This window comes from Lucilia cuprina, chromosome 4 (genome assembly GCF_022045245.1).
Source record: "Lucilia cuprina isolate Lc7/37 chromosome 4, ASM2204524v1, whole genome shotgun sequence".
NCBI classification, from domain to species: domain Eukaryota; kingdom Metazoa; phylum Arthropoda; class Insecta; order Diptera; family Calliphoridae; genus Lucilia; species Lucilia cuprina.
The window spans coordinates 20,824,107-20,844,174 of NC_060952.1; the positions used below are offsets into that span (position 1 = coordinate 20,824,107).

Below are 20,068 nucleotides of genomic sequence, written 5' to 3' on the forward strand. Positions count from 1 at the left end.
TTTTGCACATTGGCTATGACCGGTACCATGCGCAAGTACTTTGCTGGAGTACTCGAGCTATCTAATCTCTTGCCAAAGTAGTCACGTTGTAAAATAACCACACTACTATGGCTCTGTTGATTCGGCAACAGCACCTAGAGACGTAACCGGTGGACCGAAGCACGTTCCTTCAATAAGCCGTAGACATTGTTCTTACTCACAGTGACACGATGTGGCAAGTCGAATATGAACAGAGTAAACTCTGAACATATCTGGACAAGGAAGGAAACTTAATCGGTATCTCTTGTATATGATATCTTTCATCCATCATCATTCAACCCAACACACATCTCATTTATTCGACACATTCATAGAGAAAAACATACGACACATTCATTTAGGTATACGGGTGGATGAGTCCCGCATACCTCTACATTCATTCTTTATCATATACAATTGATAGCAACTCATTTCCAACGCTTAGTCCCACAGTCACTCCTCTGTGGGGTATCTGTTGATTTTCGGCAACAGCACCGAACCTTATCCCGAAATATTGACTATTATCATGCATCAGTCTTTTAACCGCCACTTATTCTCTTCCCGCGAATTTGGGTTCAACCAACAGCCACTACGTGGATCCCGAAGGAACCTCAACCAACTGACCAGCCAGGACATAGTGTTGCGGGCAACTGGCCACCCGTAGTACCAGATTATGCGGTGCTCTGCTCAGACCTCTGGCAATCTATGCAAGGACTAAGCCAAGCAGTAGACTGAAAACACCAAATTTTCAATTCCGGTCAGATTGGAGGTATTGGGCCCTCTTTATACCCCGGGATTGCGGAGGTCTTCACCAAGGTAACATGCCCCCGGGGGGAGGCGGACGGACAGACAGACAGGCAGACATAGCTAAATCGTCTCAAAAAATGATTTTAAAATATTATTGGTAAAGGGTATATAAGATTCGATACAGCCGCCGAATACATGTATATATAGCGCTCTTACTTTCTTTTATTTAGTATACTATGTATTTGTGTTGAGTGTTTATATGAATATCTTGCTTTCATTTGCTTGTATGATATGCACTTATTTCTTTTTTACAATTTTAAAAACTGAAATTCTAGTAATGTGGTCTAGCACTTAGATACTATGCATATTCAATTTTAAATTGAACTTTTTTCCGTGCTACTTGTTATTTACAAATCCAAATGGTTTTAGTTTTATTTTTTTTTTTTAGCTCTAACTGGTCAACTTAACAATTCTAATGTTCTTTAGAAAACACTTGTATTTTTAGGTCAAACATTACCAATTGAAACAAATATAGTAGAAATATTAAAAATTCTTATTATTTCACTTGTCATTACAATAATAATCTATGTAAATGGAAATTTTTAAAAAAAAAGTTGAAAATCGAGAGAAAACTTTTCATAGAAAGAAAATTTAATTAATAATATTTCTTACTTACCTTCAACCAATTATGTGTCAATTTCAATGATCTCACCGATTGTGCCAAGGCAGCGGGTATTTGACACAAACCAGTACCACTAGCATCCAATTCTTTTAAACTCCACGAGGCTACAAATTCTTGCATATAAGCTCCTATCTCCGGATTGAATGCTATATTCAAAGCTACCAATCCCGTTATACCTTGCAAAGCTCTAATGGATTTTCCCTTTAAACCATTAAATGATAAATCCAAATATTGTAGATTTGGCAAAGCCAAAAATGTTTCATAATCTATATCACTGATATTGTTGTGTGACAGCAGCAAAGTGTTTAGGCTTAGCAGATTGTAAAAAGTTTCACGATATATGGAGCCCAATTGGTTAAAGGCCAAATTTAAATGTTTTAGGTTATGCATGCGCTGATTGAAAAAGGAAGATTCTGAATTTTGTAAAAGATTGTGAGAAATGTCTAGAGATTCTAGATTTTTTAGCAAAGAAAAATCTATTGAGGAAAGATTCTCTATTAGATTGCTGGAGAGATAGAGATTACGCAGATAGATGTTGGAGGGCAATAATGAGCTTTTGATTAAATTGTTGTTGAGATTGAGTGTTCTTAATGTTGTGCCCTGTGAGAGAGGTATCGTGGTAAAAGAATTATTTTGCAAATTAACAGTGTTGAGAGAAGTGATGTTATTGAAAACTGATGTATTAAGTTTTGCTATATAATTATGACTCAAATCTAAAACAGACACCAAATTTAAACGTATCTTTAATGGAGGCGTAAGTCGAAACTCGGTTAAATTCTGTTGACTTAAATTAAGCAATATGTCCTTCTCTTTGGTAGAACGTTTAATCAACTGATGACTCTCCTCATAACTGGGTGAACGTTTTTGATAATATCTTAATTCCGTATCTTCTCTCCGATAGCTGGGCTCATTTTCATCTCGCAATATACGATGTATCGTCTCGTATGACAGACGTTTTAACTCACTACGATATAAATTGAAATGCTCTCCACTGCTGTCATGCTGGCTGGCGGCACTTGCCGAACCCGCCTCATGTATATTGGTTTTCTCTTGCAGCAAATCGTCATCATTGATGAGAAGTCTAATTTGGGGATTCTCTAATTTGGCACATTTTATGATTGGCAATATGGTGCTAATAACACATAAAATTATTATTAATCTAACATCACAGTTTTTTACAAAGACATTATTGTTGAATGTCAATCTTGTTTGAAAAATTTGGCATTTAAATGACATGTTTATATTTTGGTAAATGAAGCTCAGTCCCAAAAATAAAAAAAGAAATAAGCTGTTTATTTGGGATGGTAAATAAGTTTCTTATATTACTCCTGATGGTGGTAGTTTTTCTTGTTGTGCTTGTAAAAGCTTAATTTTTGTTATACTTTTCTGTTGATTGTAATAATTTGACAGCGTTTTTTTTAGTGATTTTTATACTTAATTTAAATTTAACATTTTGTTAATGTCTCGTCGCTCTCTCTTTCTATCTCTTTAGGTTACCAGGTAACAGTAATGTCTGCCGAAAAGCATGAATAAAATACTAAAATATAAGTTTTTTTTCGCGGCTGAGCAGTATTTACTCAACGTGATGTTCTTTAGTTGGCATACAGCTGGGTTGTTTGGTTGCGTTGACAAATTTTCTTTAATTTTTCTATCGAAATCAAAATTTAAGTCACGTTTCTTGTTTTCTTTTGACTGTGCTGGTAGAATTCAATATTATTATTTCTTTAACACCATGTCACCACGATTTTTTACTTCTTACTAATTCTTCCCTTTTTACTGTTTAATATATTTTTGTTGTAACATAACAGTAATAGTTGTTGTTTGTAAGAAAAATTCCATTTAAATATTTCCACGTAAAACAGAGCATAAACGTAATGTCAAAAACGAAAGAAATTTACTTGGTTTTTCAATTAAACATCAGAAAATTTTTCATTTCTTCAAATAAAGGACGAAATCATAAAAATAAGCATGAGTCAGTCAACTACAGCAACGCCAAATTGATGACAAACGTTTTACTCTCGTCTCGTTTTCTGACGTCCCTTGGCTTTTATTTCATTAACATTTGCTTAATTTTAAATTATCATTAATTTTCTTTTTTACACTTGTACTTCCTTTACTATAATTATCTCCTTCTCCGTCTTCTTTAGTAGAGTGACATTTATTTAATTGTTTTTTTAATATATATTTTTGACATCGTTTTCCGTTATATTTAGCGAAATAATTGCACGTATTTCATTTAAAAAGTCCATTAGGTTACAGTGTATGTTGTAAACATTGTTGTAATAGCCTTCCTAAGCATTTTCTGTGTTAAACAATTGTATTTCTATTTTATTAGTTCCTCATCACAATTTCCAAGAATCTGCCCTTTTTGGCTTTTTATTGCGTCGTGTTTGCTTCTGTAATAAAAAAAGAGTAAAATGTATTTTTAAGTATAATTAACATTTTAACAATAACAAGAAAAACGTAACATATAAATTTAATTTTTAATCGTCTAATATTGCCTCAATACACTTACATATTTTTCTAACAAATTAATTGTTCTCATTAACTATGTGCTTTATTATTCTACACAGTAAGGAAAAATAAACGTTTTTGTTGCAAAGTTTTAATTACTTCGATTTTTTACTTTAAATATATAAATAGTTGAGAATTTAATAACTTAACAAATTTTGAAAAGGAAAACTGAGCTAGAACTGAACTAGAACTGAACTAGAACTGAACTAGAACTGAACTAGAACTGAACTAGAACTGAACTAGAACTGAACTAGAACTGAACTAGAACTGAACTAGAACTTAACTAGAACTTAACTAGAACTGAACTAGAACTGAACTAGAACTGAACTAGAACTGAACTAGAACTGAGCTAGAACTGAACTGAACTATTAAAAATATTAAATGATTTATTACAATATTACATTTCCATAAATTTTTTAATTGTTAATACTCTAGAGTAGTTTTATTAAGTGTATGCCGATATCTGTTACTTTTAAATTAATCGAACTGTATTGTTGCTAATTTAGCAGTGGTATAGTTACTGAATTTTTGCATTCGTATTCAAATTAACACTGCATTTACATTAATTGCAAACAGGCTTAAATATAACTTTCTCTTCGATAATTTTTAATGTTGCATTGTGTGCACATTAGTATTGGTGTTTGCATTATGGAAATTTATTGTGTGTGTGTTTGTGAAAGTAATTAAGGAAATGTAAATATAAATATAAATATTTAAAACAAATACACTTGCTCTAGAATTCACAATAATAATAGCAAATATTCATTATTGTTAAAATTGCACTCGTTTAACAACAGTAATAACCCATTTAGAACAACAAGACTTTTGTTTGCTTTAAATATACAAAAGTACATATATGTATATGTTTGTTAAATTCTAATTACTTATTTGAAATATATTTTGTAGCAGTTGTTTTCTAAAATATTGTGTATTTGATTTTTTATTCTATTTGACTAAGTTATTATTATTTATTGCCTTGTATTAAATTTAATAAGTAAAGTTTTATTTTTTTTTTTTTAATTAAATTTCATTATCTACATACATAGATAAGAATAGCTTAAGCTGATCAAAAGATAAAAGGTTTCAAGCTCTAACATGTGTTTTTGAAATTGTGTATTCACTTATAATCATAGTTTAGATCAAGTTTGTAATATTTATCGTTCCTACATTAGTTAAATCCTACAGTTGAATTGAAATTAGAAGAACAAGACCAAAATTCAAATATAATTTAGTGATAATTAAAACATGGAACAAAACTCAATCGAAAATCCATCCTACTACATGCTTTTAAAAAACCAATTATTTGAACACTGGGACGTATGATTGATATTAATGGTTTTCGATAATTACACAACAATCATACGCGCAGGTGTATGTACTTGTTTATTTATGTTTTTAGTTTAAATAAAAGTATGTGGTTGTTTACTACTTTTATTTTTTATCCTACACTTGTTATTTAGTTGTTGTTTTTAATAAACATGTTATTGATCTCAAGGTATCCATGATATAAACATAGTGATATAAATATATTTAAAAATTAATATCAGCAAAATAAGACGTTTCTTTTATAATTATTTGTATAAATATATTGAAACAGGCCTAACATTATTGTGGTGTTATTAAAAACCTACAAATTTTTTGTTCTCCATTGTGCTTTAGGATATATTTTTACTACTTGGGATTTTTTTGCTGGTAATAAGGTCAACATCGAGTTTATTTTCTTCCTTGTTTTTATGTAGAGAAAAGTTTAGTATAAAAACAAAAAATAATTTAGATAAAAAATAACAAAACCTACGTACGAACAAGCAACTTAAAACATGCATTATAAAATGCCAAGATAAACATAACAAAAGTACATTAAAATTTATACCATTATAAGGAACACAGAAATAAACATATTTTAGCCATTATTTTCTTTTATTTCTTATTTGAATCGATAAAGTAAAATGTAATATCCACTGCATGTGTGTATATGTATGTACATATGTGTGTATTATTTTTAAATGGAAATTATCTAATTTCTTAAATCTTCCAGTGGAACAAAATCCTCTTAAAGCAGTGGTGGGAAGTTTTCCAAGTAAATCTAAATTTTGAAAATATTATTTTACTGAAAATTAAACTATTAAACTTAAAGAGCATTGTAATATATACATATACATATGTATGTCTATCAATTTAAACAAAACTTTATTTCTTCAATACTAGTTTACCAACCCTGACTTTCCAAAAGCTCTTCGACCAGATGATGACTTTTCTTCGTAATGATCTCGTTTTTAATGTTGCTTTTAAGTAACCCCTTTTTATTTTTATTGACTGAAAACAGAGATAGACACGCACATATGTATGTATGTATGTATGTATGTATGTATGTATGTATGTATGTATGTATGTATGTATGTATGTATGTATGTATGTATGTTTGTATGTATGTATGTATGTATGTATGTATGTATGTATGTATGTATGTATGTATGTATGTATGTATGTATGTATGTATGTATGTATGTATATTTGTTTTTATTGTTTTTATATTTATTTCTTCATTTATTGTTTCTGTATGCGAATTATTTTTTATTTTCCTTCTATTGTTTTCATTTGTAAATATTTTAGACTTTAAGCTTTCGGCAATAAGAATTTATCTGTATGTATTTTATAACTTACAAATTGTTTTCATTCTCCCTTCTTTTACTTTCTTTTTATTGCAGGTATGTACCACCAAGAAGAAAATTTTAAAAAGATAAAGAAAAGGAACTTCATATGAAATGGTAATAAATGGTTGGTAACATATGACACCAATATCTGCTCCGTTCTATGTATTACAAATGTAATTTTACCACATAGATATGTGTTTTAGCAAGAAAGTATATTTTTCCCTGCGGCTTTTGGGTAGTAGTTAACTTACCCTAGAGCAGCTTTACCTGTAGAATATATGTAAGTTAATTTAAATTATAGTTCAGTTCTAGTTCAGTTCTAGTTCAGTTATAGTTCAGTTCTAGTTCAGTTCTAGTTCAGTTCTAGTTCAGTTCTAGTTCAGTTCTAGTTCAGTTCTAGTTCAGTTCTAGTTCAGTTCTAGTTCAGTTCTAGTTCAGTTCTAGTTCAGTTCTAGTTCAGTTCTAGTTCAGTTCTAGTTCAGTTCTAGTTCAGTTCTAGTTCAGTTCTAGTTCATTTCTAGTTCAGTTCTAGTACAGTTCTAGTTCAGTTTTAGTTCAGTTTTAGTTCAGTTTTAGTTCAGTTTTAGTTCAGTTTTAGTTCAGTTCTAGTTCTGTTCTAGTTCAAGTTCACTTATATGACTGGTTCATTCTTAATACCGCCTGTCATGCAAAGATATGTATGTTCGTACATACAATAAAAATTTTTTAATATGTTGTTTTAAGATACAGTGGAACAAGACAAAGAATATTTGGATAGGTACCACTTTTTAGGTAATTATTTAAAAGGAATGACAGAGGAAACAAAATATTTTCCATTATAATTTTACACCAAAAAACGCGCAATTGTACCGAAATACAGGATATCAGCTGCATATCGAATTAAATTTTAAACAATTTTCATTTCATACCACTATTTTTCTTTGAATTTACAAATTTGTTATTTGCATTTGCCTTCTTATAATATTCCAAAAACAAATCGAACATTATTTTATGGACTATTATTTTTAAACTTGTTAAATTTCTCCACAAAAATTCAACATGTCTGAGTTCACAATTAAAATGTCTTTATACATTTGACACAAATAAATAGTATGTAACTTAAACAATAAAGATCATACAAAAAAATAAACCTTTTAAATTCTATATTTGGGTGATAGTAACAAAAAGAGTAATAGGGAATTGTTTGTAAATTAAAAATTAATAATATTTTGTAGAACAATATTGTTATATAAAATATTATTTGCTTTGTAGCAATGTATTTTATTTACAATTTTCTGCTGACGATCTGAAGTTGTTATTCAGAAGACTTAGTTCCAGAATTTTTAGATCTATTCCCAGTGTTTTTAAATTAAGTTTTTTACTCTTGCGTTTCCTTGTTGTGAGTATTTGTTGTTTAGTTTATATAATTTTAAAAATGTTTTTGTGCTGAATTACATTTAATAACAAGCTTTACTGGAACAAAACAGAGTAGAAAAAGAAATAAAATTAAAATGACAAGGGTTTTAAACGACACACTCTTGCTATCTAGTCATATAGATTTGGGTACATTTTACAGGTTTTTACATGTTTTCAAATGTGTTTTGTTCTTTCTCCTGCCAGTTATTGGTTGTTGTTTTTCTTGAGTTTTATTTTTTCACTCTAAACAAATAAAAAGTGAAAACATATTCATAAGCCCTTGAGACATTAATATTATTGTTGACCCAAAATAGAAATAAAAATGAAATTTTTTTTTTGGAACATAGATATTTGATATACAATAAAAAGAAAAATACAAAAAACTATTGCTTTGGAAGCTGATACTAGTATTTACCAAACAGATTGTGGTTCAATGCATAGAATACTACGGGTATTCAATAAAAATTTTAGAAACCAAACGTTGTTAAAATGTTAATCTCTACATGGGAATTGTTTTCTCAACCATTTGGTTTTTATTATTATTTTGTTTTTATTTTTTGTTCATACAACTTCTAACTGTGAAGTAATTTCCCATATGCAAACTAAAGCCTGTTTACTTGTTGTTTGGTTAGTCGCTCATCATGAGTTTGATGATGTATAGAAAAACCTCAAACTTTATTACTTTATTACTTTGGTAAAATCAAAGGATAAAAGGGGGATAAATATTCATCCCGTACAAAACTTAAATAGAACAAAATTTTAATATTCATTCAGAAAAAAAAAATAAATAAATTGGGAGTAAAAAAGAAATCAACAAACAAAAATTTCATATAATATTGAAAATAACATAAAAAAACTTTTTCAATTTAGTAAAAAGCTTTTTTTTCACTATCTACTCTTTACAGTAGTTGTTGTTTGGTTGTTTGTTTGTTACAACTTTAATACTGTCTCTAGAGATATGATATATTTGTTGTTTTTGTGTATATTTTTTGCAGTTTTAACACAAATGTCATATGCTGGGTTCAAATTCATATGTGTATTACAAATTGTTAATAGTTTGATGAGGAAAATTCTCTCTCCAGTTCTGCATATTCCAACACTACCAACTACCCTCGTTTCAACTCACACTTTTATACTTAAATATGCAGCTTATCCTCTTGTTAATAGTTTTTGTTGTTTTTCCTAATATTTTAACATACATTTTGTACAAAAGACACACACACGCAGACATACACGCATATATTTGTAAAAACAAACAAAAATATCATTAATGATATGAATATTTCATATCATCAACAAAAATAATTTTTTAACCCCTTTTAAAACCAAAAACAACAACAACACTCGCACAAATACATACATAAATATGTGAACATATGTCTGCTTTTATTTAGAAACATATGATTTTTTAGTATATAGTTTGGATTTAGTTTAATGTGAGTTTTAGTTCCTTCGCCTTGTCTATTAATAATAAAGCTGTTATAATCCTTAAAAAAGTTTCATAAATAAATTTGAAGTTTTTAGTATAATTTATATTAAAATATTTTCTCTAGTACACTTTTAGGCTTATTAGCTGTTTAAGACTTTTTGTTTAATTAATGTTTACTTAAAAGATAAATATAGAAATCGGGTTTGATAAAATAAATATTTTAGAAAAGTTTAATATTTATTTAGAGCAGGCGCGGATCCATGTGTTGGAGAAAGGGAAGTTTCCCCCTAAAACCAAAAAGTTTTCATACAAAATATAAAAATGAGGAAAAAAGAAAAAATAAAAGTAAAAAAATGAAGTTTTCCTTACCCAAACGCTCGAGCTGAATACGCCGCTGATTTAGAGAAAATGTATTCAACATTTTCGAAAATTTTATATTAAGAAAAATCTAAGAAAATTCAGCGAGCAACATTTTCTATAAGAGAAAATTTTTAACTGGGGTTTTGATTTCTGAAAATTTGCCACATTATATAGATGAAAAATTGTATATTTAAATGAAATTTATTTTAAAATTTCCATTAGGAGAAAGTTTATCGAAATTTGTACAGAATTTTCAAAACAACAAACAATTTATTATATATTTTCTATTAAGAAAAAATTTATTGAAAATTTTCTATTAAAAGAAAATTTATGGAAAACTATTTATTAAGAGAAAATTAGTCCAAAATGCAAAAAGAAAATTTTCTACCGAAGTTGCAATTAAAAGAATATTTTTGAAAAATTTTCTATAAAGTGAAAATTTATTGAAAATTTTGTATTAAGAAAAAAATTGCCTATTAAGTGATAAATTTTCTAAATTTTGAAATTTTACTATTTAGAAAAAAATTTTGGAAAATTTGGAGAAATTAGTACAGAACTTCTTATCAAGATAGAATTACTAAATAATATTTAAAAATGAGAAATTCGTACAAAATTGTCTAAAAAATATTGTATTTGGGAAATTTCTATTTAGATATTTTTGATCATAATTTAGTGTAAAACAAGTAGGAAAGTATATTCGGGCATGGCCGACCATATAATACCCTACACCATGAGTATATTTTTAAAATTTTTACTTTTTATAAACAAAATTTTATGTTGAATATTTTTCCAAAATATTTAAGCAATTTATTGATAAAAAAAACTAAAATTTCTAAATGAGGCTTTATATAGGTCAAATTGGGCCGATCCTTGGTAAATTTGGGAAAAGGATATATTTTTAAATAACAGTTAGTTTTGTTGAGTTTCATTACGATACAAATGGTTACAAGTCAATTTTAGACGTTTAAGACATTTTTTGAAGGGGGGTTTGTATGGGGGCTAGGGTCAAATAAGGGACGATCTTTACGAAAATTTGCAGTGTCATAAATACTTATGTAGTGTCATAAATACATAGAGATAATAGAATATTTGACGTAATTATGGCATAAAAAGTTCTAATCGGGAGGTACGGTTGTATGGGGGCTAGGTGAAATAATGGACCGATTTCAACCATTTTCAATAGGCTTCGTTCCTGTGCCAAAAAAACATACTTGGTCCAAATTTCATCAAATTATCTTGAAAATTGCGGCCTGTACCTTGCGCACAAGGTTTACATGGACAGCCAGCCAGCCGGACAGACGGCCATGTATTGGACCAATATTTTTGCATGTTGCAAACATCAGCACAAACGTATAATACCCTCCCCACTATAGTGGTGTTGGGTACAATGAAATGAAAAAAATGTCCATTAACAGAAAATTTATGGAAAATTTTGTAGGATTTTCTATTTAATTTTTTCTCTTGATGTATAATTTTCTATTAAAAGAAATTTGTTTAGAATTTTCTATTAATGGAAAGTTAAGGCAAATTTCCTATCTAGAGAAAATTTATTGAGAATTATCAATTCGGAGATATTTTCTGAGAATTTTTTCTGAGTATTAGGAACAATTTATACAAAATTTTTTATTGAGAAAATTTTTTGAAAAAGATTCTATAAATAGAAAAATTTGTGAAAAATTTTAAATAGAAAATTTATGACGAATTTTTTATTAAGAGAAATTTGTACAAAATTTATGGACAAATTTTCTTAAATTACTTTAAATGTAAAAAGAAAAGAAAATTTGAAAGTTAATTTTAGAAAGAAAATTTAGCAAAAATGTTCTGTAATCTGAGAATTTTAAAGTTTTTTTTTTGTTAAATATATGGACAATCATCGAAATTTGCAGTAAGGTTAGTACTATTAGATAGAAGGTCAGACACAAATTGTGTAAGCATTATTTTGAGCTCAACAGAGAGATTTAATTTTTTTTTTTTTTTGAAACAATGAAAAATTATCTATTTATACTCCTTCGGAAATTTTTGGTAGGATAAATAGTTGCGAATAAAACCCTGTATAACCAAAATATGCAACGTTATCCTCCTCTAAGTAGTTCTTGACAAATAAAGCTGAAAATATTGGAAATTTTAAAGAAATTAATTACAATTTTCCACCATTCAATCAATAGAAAAATATTTTTCTAATTTTACTAAATGGAATTTGAATGAAATCCTCACTTGGTTTTAGCGTTATTTGTATTAAGACATTTTGTTTTTATTGCTTTAAATTTGTTTAGCCTCAAAAGTACTTTTCATTTTCTTCACTCTCCTGAGATTCAAACAAGTGTTGAGTATATATATCTTAAGGCGTTTTTTTTGTTGTTATTTTAATTTTTTTAACTTCAATATTGTTTGTTATTGTTGTTTTATATCCTAGTTTTTGTTGCCTGATTTTGTCAAATAACAGTGACAAAAAAAGGCATTTTAAACAAACAGATATCGGTCTTTATGTTGTCAAAACTATAACAGGAAATATTTCTTTTGTTGTTATTTGTTTATTTTTTATGCTAGGAAATGTAGAGATTTTTTGTTATTGTTATTTTACTTTTAACCACCAGATTACCAAATAAATCTTTATACTAAGATTTTCTGTTTTTATGTTTAATATTTGTGTTGTTTTTCTTTTTTCATTATTACACATGAGTTTTATTATACATATAAAAGGTATATAGTTAGGAGCAAAATTAAGGCGGGATAAGAAATATATTCTAATAAAAATCAAGTAAATCTTTTCTTGAGAATGAAACTAAAGATAGATCAAATATCAATCATGGGGGTAGTGGCTTAATTTTCAATTACTATTACTTTGGAAATAATTGCTATTAAATCTTAACCAATTATAATTACTTGTAATTGTAAATGAAGTTTTACCAATTACAATTATTTCAAATTGTAAATTAATTTTTCCTCTTTAAATACATGTAATACAAGTAATTGTAATGGTTGAACTTTAATTACAATTACTTCAAATGTAATTATAATTGAAAATGATGTCATTACCTTCCAAGACTGTATGTATGTAATTGGTTAATGCACAATTACATATTACAAGTTATTTATAATTGGTTTAGTTAATTGCACGCATGAAGGTAATGATTACACAAAGTAATTAACTAAATGGTTAATTACAATTACTTGTAACTGTAATTGAAGTTTTTTTAATTACATTTACTTGTAATTTATATATCACTAATTACTTGTAATTGGCAAAACTTTAATTACAATTATACGTATTTGTACTTTGCTAAACTTTAATTGCAAATTATTGCAAGTGACAAAACTTAAATTACAATTAAATGTAATTGTAATTGGTAAAGCTTCAATTACAATTATTTCAAATTTAATTGTAATTAAAAATACAATCATTACCCCCAAGCATTGTCTATTGTGGTATTCTGAAGACAAATCGTTGGTCAGCAAGTTCTTTCTGTAACTCGATTCAGAAACTTTTCATAATTGACAGTTTAACTCTAATTCTATTATTTTCCCCATAAATGTTTCTAGTTTGACAATGGAATTTCATTTTATGTTTCACACACTCACATCTATAAAATCAATAGTAAATCCTAGATTTTTGTTGTTGTATTTATTTTTTTTTCCAACTTCTCTTAATAATAATTTTTCTCATAACATCTCTTTACATTGTTTGATGGCATCCATCTTTATTGATTGTATTCTAGATATGTATGTGTGACGGTAATATGATTCCAACACATCTAGACAACATTGTAACTGTCATATTGTATTCAATTTAATATTTTCTTGTTCCTAGTTGTCTTTATTTTTTTATCTATTCTATTTTTATGAGGCGTTAAATGTATAAACTTTGTGACTTTTTGATTGGATTTTCAGTTTGGATTTTTCTGTGTGAATTTTTGTTTTTTTTTCTGTACTTCCAACATGACTTGAAAATTACATTAAAATAAAACATAACAATACAACATTGAAAAGTCGTCATAGAAAAACTTAAATTTGAAAAGTTTTTAAAACAAAAATAAAAATATTATTATTTGCCATAAACGCTTTTCTTTATCATGATTTTGCAATATTTGCAAGAAAAAAATAAAAAAACAATTCATAAAAAATACAAGAAAAATTTATAGCTTTTCTATTAGGTGTTAAGTTTTTTTTATTGAAAATTTGCTAAAATCATTAAAATTTATAAAAGTTTTTTTTTTATTGATTTGTCATAGTCTTCATGACTAACATTAAAACAAAAATAAATTTTATTTTTATATTTTAGAAAAATATTAATTTTATAGCAATTATATTTTAATGTATTAAAAGTCAATTTAAAAATAATATTTTATTTTTTTTTTTTACAATATATAATAAAATTTAATTAATATTATAAATTATTATTTAGTGTAAAACACTTATTTTTTTATCTTTTCATAAGCTAAAACTAATACTTGGTGTATTTATATTGAATTTTTACTAAATCTTTTATATATTTATTTATACTCTATATAAATGTAGAAAAACAACAACAACATTACTAAAAACTCATTTTATAAAATATTTAATTTATTTAATTATTATAGTGGTTATAAACCTAAACTACAACACTACAATGCGATAACGAAATACCCTGCAGCTCGGCGTTAAACGTTCCAAAAGATATAGAATTAGTTACATATGTTTCAAATAATCTTACTAAAGCTATAATCATATTTCAATCTGTTAAATAATAGATAATTAAATCTGCCAGAGTTCGTTTCTTTTTTAAATAGATTTTGAAATTAAAATGGTGATTCCACTCTCGGTTACCCGGAGACACTAAAGTAGTGATTGAACTTTTTCTTTGCACTACAAACGGTACAAAATTTTATTGATGATAATATGTTTTAATGCTATGCCGATTCATAAACACCCATCACATATAAGCTGGTTTTTATTAACATATCAAATATTTAAAGAGTTAACATTTTATAAATTTTTAATGCTTAAATTATAGCCCAATAATGGAGCGATCTAAAAAAGGAGTTTCAGGGCAATCTGTCCCAATTAAATGCTAAAATTTACTTACACAATAACATTTTAGGTCATTGAACACAAGTACGTATCACAATCGCTTACAGGTAATTAGAAAAATCAGTCAAAGCTTGTCTTGTGAAAAAACTTTACAGCGTCTAAGTTTTTAAGCAGAAGGAAGTAATTATATAATACATTATTAATAAAACGTTATTAAAGTACTGATATCATTAACATTAAAAAGTTATATATAATAATTAATAATTCATGACTTATGTATATGAAAGTTATGACGTATAATGCATCGAGTCATAATAAACTTTTCTTTGAATAATTTGTGTATTTGTATATACCCAGCAAAAACTAGATAATGACTTCTAATTGTAGTACTTCCCTAAAAACATAATGGCATCAATGACTGCCACATATCTTCTGGATTAGAAAGAAGTTATCTTTTGAGATCTTACTAATATATAAATACAAATAATACACTTGTTTGTAAAGCTATAGATGCTGAATATTTTCTCATGCGATTTACAACTATTACTTTTTCAAATTACTTATGATGTCATTACTTACTTATTGTAAGTAATGATATCATGGTGTTAAAATAATGACTCCTTACAGGGTAAATAAATTTTTCGAGTATAATTGTGACTTTATATGGGATCTATGACCAATCATAGCCCAATCAGGAAAGTTCGTAAATGTACAAAATATGTATTACTGGTAAATTTTATACCAATATGGATATTTATGGACCTGGTCAAAGTAATAAAAAAAGGATACATTGAATTATTGTAAAACTCTCGGTATAAAACCACTACAAACACATATATGTATACTATAATCCTGTGAAATATTTTTCTATATGTTTGTATTTGTATTATCATGGATAAAAGCCAGGTTACCATAGATTTGTTATTACTTAATCATTTATCTCTTTTACATGGTTATTTTTATTATGATGTTTTTTTTTTTTTTTTTTGGTTCGACTTTCCAAAGGAATGAACAATAACTACATACATGCATGAATAACTTTCAGTTATGTTTATAGATGTGTGTGTATGTGTGTTTACTCTACACATATTCCTGTGTATTTTAAATACCAAAAATTGTTTGTGTTTTTTTTACCATTGTATGGATTTATATATAAAACCATATTTTATGATTATAATTTATATACATATATATTTAACAAATAACCACAAATAGATATGTATATTTACACTATTATCAGTATCATTATTATTAACATCATCATCATCATGAACAGTGTAAGCATTAAAATGTTTCCTTCTTCGTCACCTATTGAAAAGTCAATGCTTTGCATTCTCAATCACTCACTATCCCTCTCTCTATCTCTCTAACCTTTTTTAAGGTCTTGTGGGAATTTTGAATATACATATGTACATTTTATTTATAGATTTTATATGTTTGTGAATCATATAAAATGTCAAATATCTTTGGTAAAATAGTCCTTTGAGTATAGGAATGGTAGTTGTAGTAATTTTCAATAGATTACGTGCTTAAGTAGTTAATATCAGATATTTTAAATATAGACGACATTCATTGATTTCGTAAGCCTGTTTAAATGTGCTTGAGTCAGTTATTTATATTAACATAAATACATACATATATTGACAGTGAGTAAGAAAATTGTAATAAACTTGTCCATGCCTACAACATTTTTGAGAAAACGCAAATTTTTGTTTATAAATTAAACTATCGATATAGATTTAAATAAATATAATAACTTCCTAAGAAGTGAAAAGAAGTAGAATTTATTTGACGGAAGTACCTGAAGAAATAATGATTATATCACAGGCTTTTCTTAGGAGAGATATCCTTTTTATTAGATTTCAAATTCACTTATTCTAAAGTCATTCTCAGGAGGTATTTTTTATGTTATGTAATGTGGAAAATAAATTGTAATATTTTAGAATACAACTGCTTTGACTGATGTCATTATTTTGGCTTCTTCCGAAAATGCTAAAAGTATTTTAATTAGTGTTATTTTTGCAGTCGTGAGAAAGTACTTCTTTTATAAGTACTTTTATTTTTCGCTGAGCAAGTATGCTTAAACAATTTATGCTTAATATATACAAATAAAGGTCGTGCATTGTATGACATTGTTTCGTAATATATACGACATTGTATAACATTATTATAATTATTTTCGAAAAAATAAATTACCTAAATTTTAATTGATTTTTAAATCTTTTTTTGTAATTCTTGATAATAAATTATTAAACTAATGTTTTTTTATGTTTTCAAAATAATTCATGAACATTTTTTATACTTTTTCTGAAATTTTATAAAAAATAATTAAAATTTAACAAATATTATGTTTACTTTCTCTTAAATTAACGACAAGTTATTACATAACGTTTTCGTACTTGCGGAAAATTGGACCGGTTTGATTAAATAATATTTCATATTATGCACGAAACTTTCGTAAATATTACGAAAAAAGTAGTTACGAAAGTTAAGCATGTTATTTTCAATTTACAAGAATGGAAATGATCTCAGCCCTATTTTATCCATTGCAACGAAATATCACTTTTATAAATGCATATAGGTTCAAGACTTTAATGGCATATCTAGTCAAGTTTATTATTTATAAACATTTTAGCGCTATTCACTGTTTACCATTAATATCCATATGTATTAATACAATTTAAAATTGACTAAAATTTAAATATCAATTAATATTTAAATATAATTTATAATAATAATTGCTCTGCATAGATTTAAATTAACTCAAACTTTTTAAGAAAATAATTTTGTTTAAACACAAATCGGCCGACAGGTCATCAATTACATTTCAAAATATTATATTTAATTAAATAAATGACTGAGTTAATGGTTTCAATTTAAAGTTTAAGATTCATTAAAGTATTAACAAATTGAATGCACAGGTTCCTAAAAATTTTATAATATAATTGTTGAAATTTTTAAAACTACTATACAAGAGTGTCATAACTCTGGTTTTAGGGTTTTGTGAAATTTACTAAGTTCTATCGGTACTTATAAGCGTTTATCAATCGCAACCAAAGACGTATTTTTGTTTGTAAAACTTTTAGTTCGGTTCAAAAATAAAAATTTTTATTATTTATTTGATTTGTTTAAATGTTGCTTATGAAATAGTTAATGTGAAACATGAGTTATATCAGTTTTTTAATAAATAAGCGAGATATACATTTTATTTGTATATAATAGTATTTTAATTAATTCCCTGAACAAAAGAATTTTTTAGCCAGCAAAAACATGCATTGAAAAGTAATGAGTTTAAATTCTAAAATCTACTAACAAAATACAATTTAAAGTCATTATTATTACACAGTGATGACATTGAAGGTCAGTACCAATCACGGACGTTAAGAAGTAGACATTTCGGTAAATACTTACTAAGATCTACAAGTAGGTTTGTTTTTTGAGAAATAAATAACTTCAAACTTAAAAAAAAACACATTTGAAAAAAGTTAAAGGCTAGACAGAATACATTTATTTGTCAGTCATTACAAGGCTCCTTCTATATAACGTAGGCGATATGCAGTCATTATCGTTATCATGTTTTTACTGGGTATTTCTGACTAAAGTTCAAAAAAAAATTAATTAAAGATGATTTAACATTTAAATGAAAGTATTGTCTGCTTTTATTAAATGTGCACAGTGGCTTATGATTGTAACTATTGAGCGAAAAATAAAATTATATATTTTACTTAATTCTTTTTAATTTTTAAAATTACATATAAAGTAAATTATATACAATAAGAACCATAGTGCAATTGACGTAAATTTTTTCGAAATATACATAAGTACATATTTATTAAACAATTTATTAATGTATTCCATCAGTCTGTTGTATAAAAGAAGAATGAAATCATAATTCAATAAGATTTTTTGTATTTTTTATATTGATATTAAATATCCTCACAAAATAAGCAATATTTATTCACGCCCAAACAACCACAAATATACGCAAATATGTATGTTTGTCTACATGTATACACAGTAAAAAGTATATAGTGTATTACAAATACATATGTGCATTTGAACATTTGTATGTATGTATACTTAAATATCTCATTTAATTCATATAATGTAACCTTTACTCTATGTCGAGTAATTGTGGTTTTGTAAGGGATTTTACATTTGTAAAGATCGTGTGTGTATGCTATGTATATTTGTATATTATTGTATGTATAATGAGCAAGAAAAGTAAACATATGACGTTATTTACATAAACTTATATTCATTCACTTATACATATGTGTTTAAACATTATATACATACATATAAATAAACATGTTTGTACGCAACAAACACAAATACAAATGTATTTCGAATAACAGGACATTACACTACAATTCATATTATAACAATTATATCGGTACTACTGTCATCAGATCACTGTCTACCACACATATAAACGCATAAAAAATATATTTATTTGTAATAATTCAATATGTAAATAGTATATAGAATGTATTCATTCATATATTACATATACACATGCTAAAAGTTTATACCACCGCACACATATTGAATTTTTTCACATCTGATGGCATTTTCGATAAATGGAATTGAGGGCTAATGTTAAAAAAATCTATAAAATGTAAAATTTACACAATTCAACAACATACCTTTTGAAGGTGTTCCAAACAGAACTGAACTAACTGAACTAGAACTGAACTAGAACTGAACTATAACTGAACTATAACTGAACTAGAACTGAACTAGAACTGAACTAGAACTGAACTAGAACTGAAATAGAACTAGAACTGAAATAGAACTAGAACTGAACTAGAACTGAACTAGAACTGAACTAGAACTGAACAAGAACTGAACTAGAACTGAACTAGAACTGAACTAGAACTGAACTAGAACTGAACTAGAACTGAACTAAAACTGAACTAAAACTGAACTATAACTGAACAAGAACTGGACTAGAACTGAACTAGAACTGAACAAGAACTGAACTAGAACTGAACAAGAACTGAACTAGAACTGTACTAGAACTGTACTAGAACTAAACTAGAACAGAACTAGAACTGAACTAGAACTGAACTAGAATTGAACTATAACTGAACTAGAACTGAACTAGAATTGAACTATAACTGAACTATAACTGAACTATAACTGAACTATAACTGAACCAAAACTGAACTAGAACTGAACTAGAACTGAACTAGAACTGAACTAGAACTGAACTAGAACTGAACTAGAACTGAACTAGAACTGAACTAGAACTGAACT

The 20,068-nt window shown here is 27.0% G+C and overlaps 2 protein-coding genes across 2 annotated transcripts in view; one reads left to right on the forward strand and one right to left on the reverse strand.

Annotated features, from left to right (window-relative positions):
- The window catches only part of LOC111684763 (protein timeless homolog), a 274,262-nt gene that overhangs the window by 151,596 nt on the left and 102,598 nt on the right, over window positions 1-20,068 (forward strand). The gene's annotated exons all lie outside the window — the stretch shown is intronic.
- LOC111690052 (serine-rich adhesin for platelets) overlaps window positions 1-20,068 on the reverse strand; it is a 75,166-nt gene that overhangs the window by 18,284 nt on the left and 36,814 nt on the right. The window contains exon 4 of the mRNA XM_046948825.1: window positions 1,442-3,843. Coding sequence (XP_046804781.1) covers window positions 1,442-2,683 — 1,242 coding nt within the window. The 5' untranslated portion in view covers window positions 2,684-3,843. The remainder of the gene's footprint in view (window positions 1-1,441; window positions 3,844-20,068) is intronic.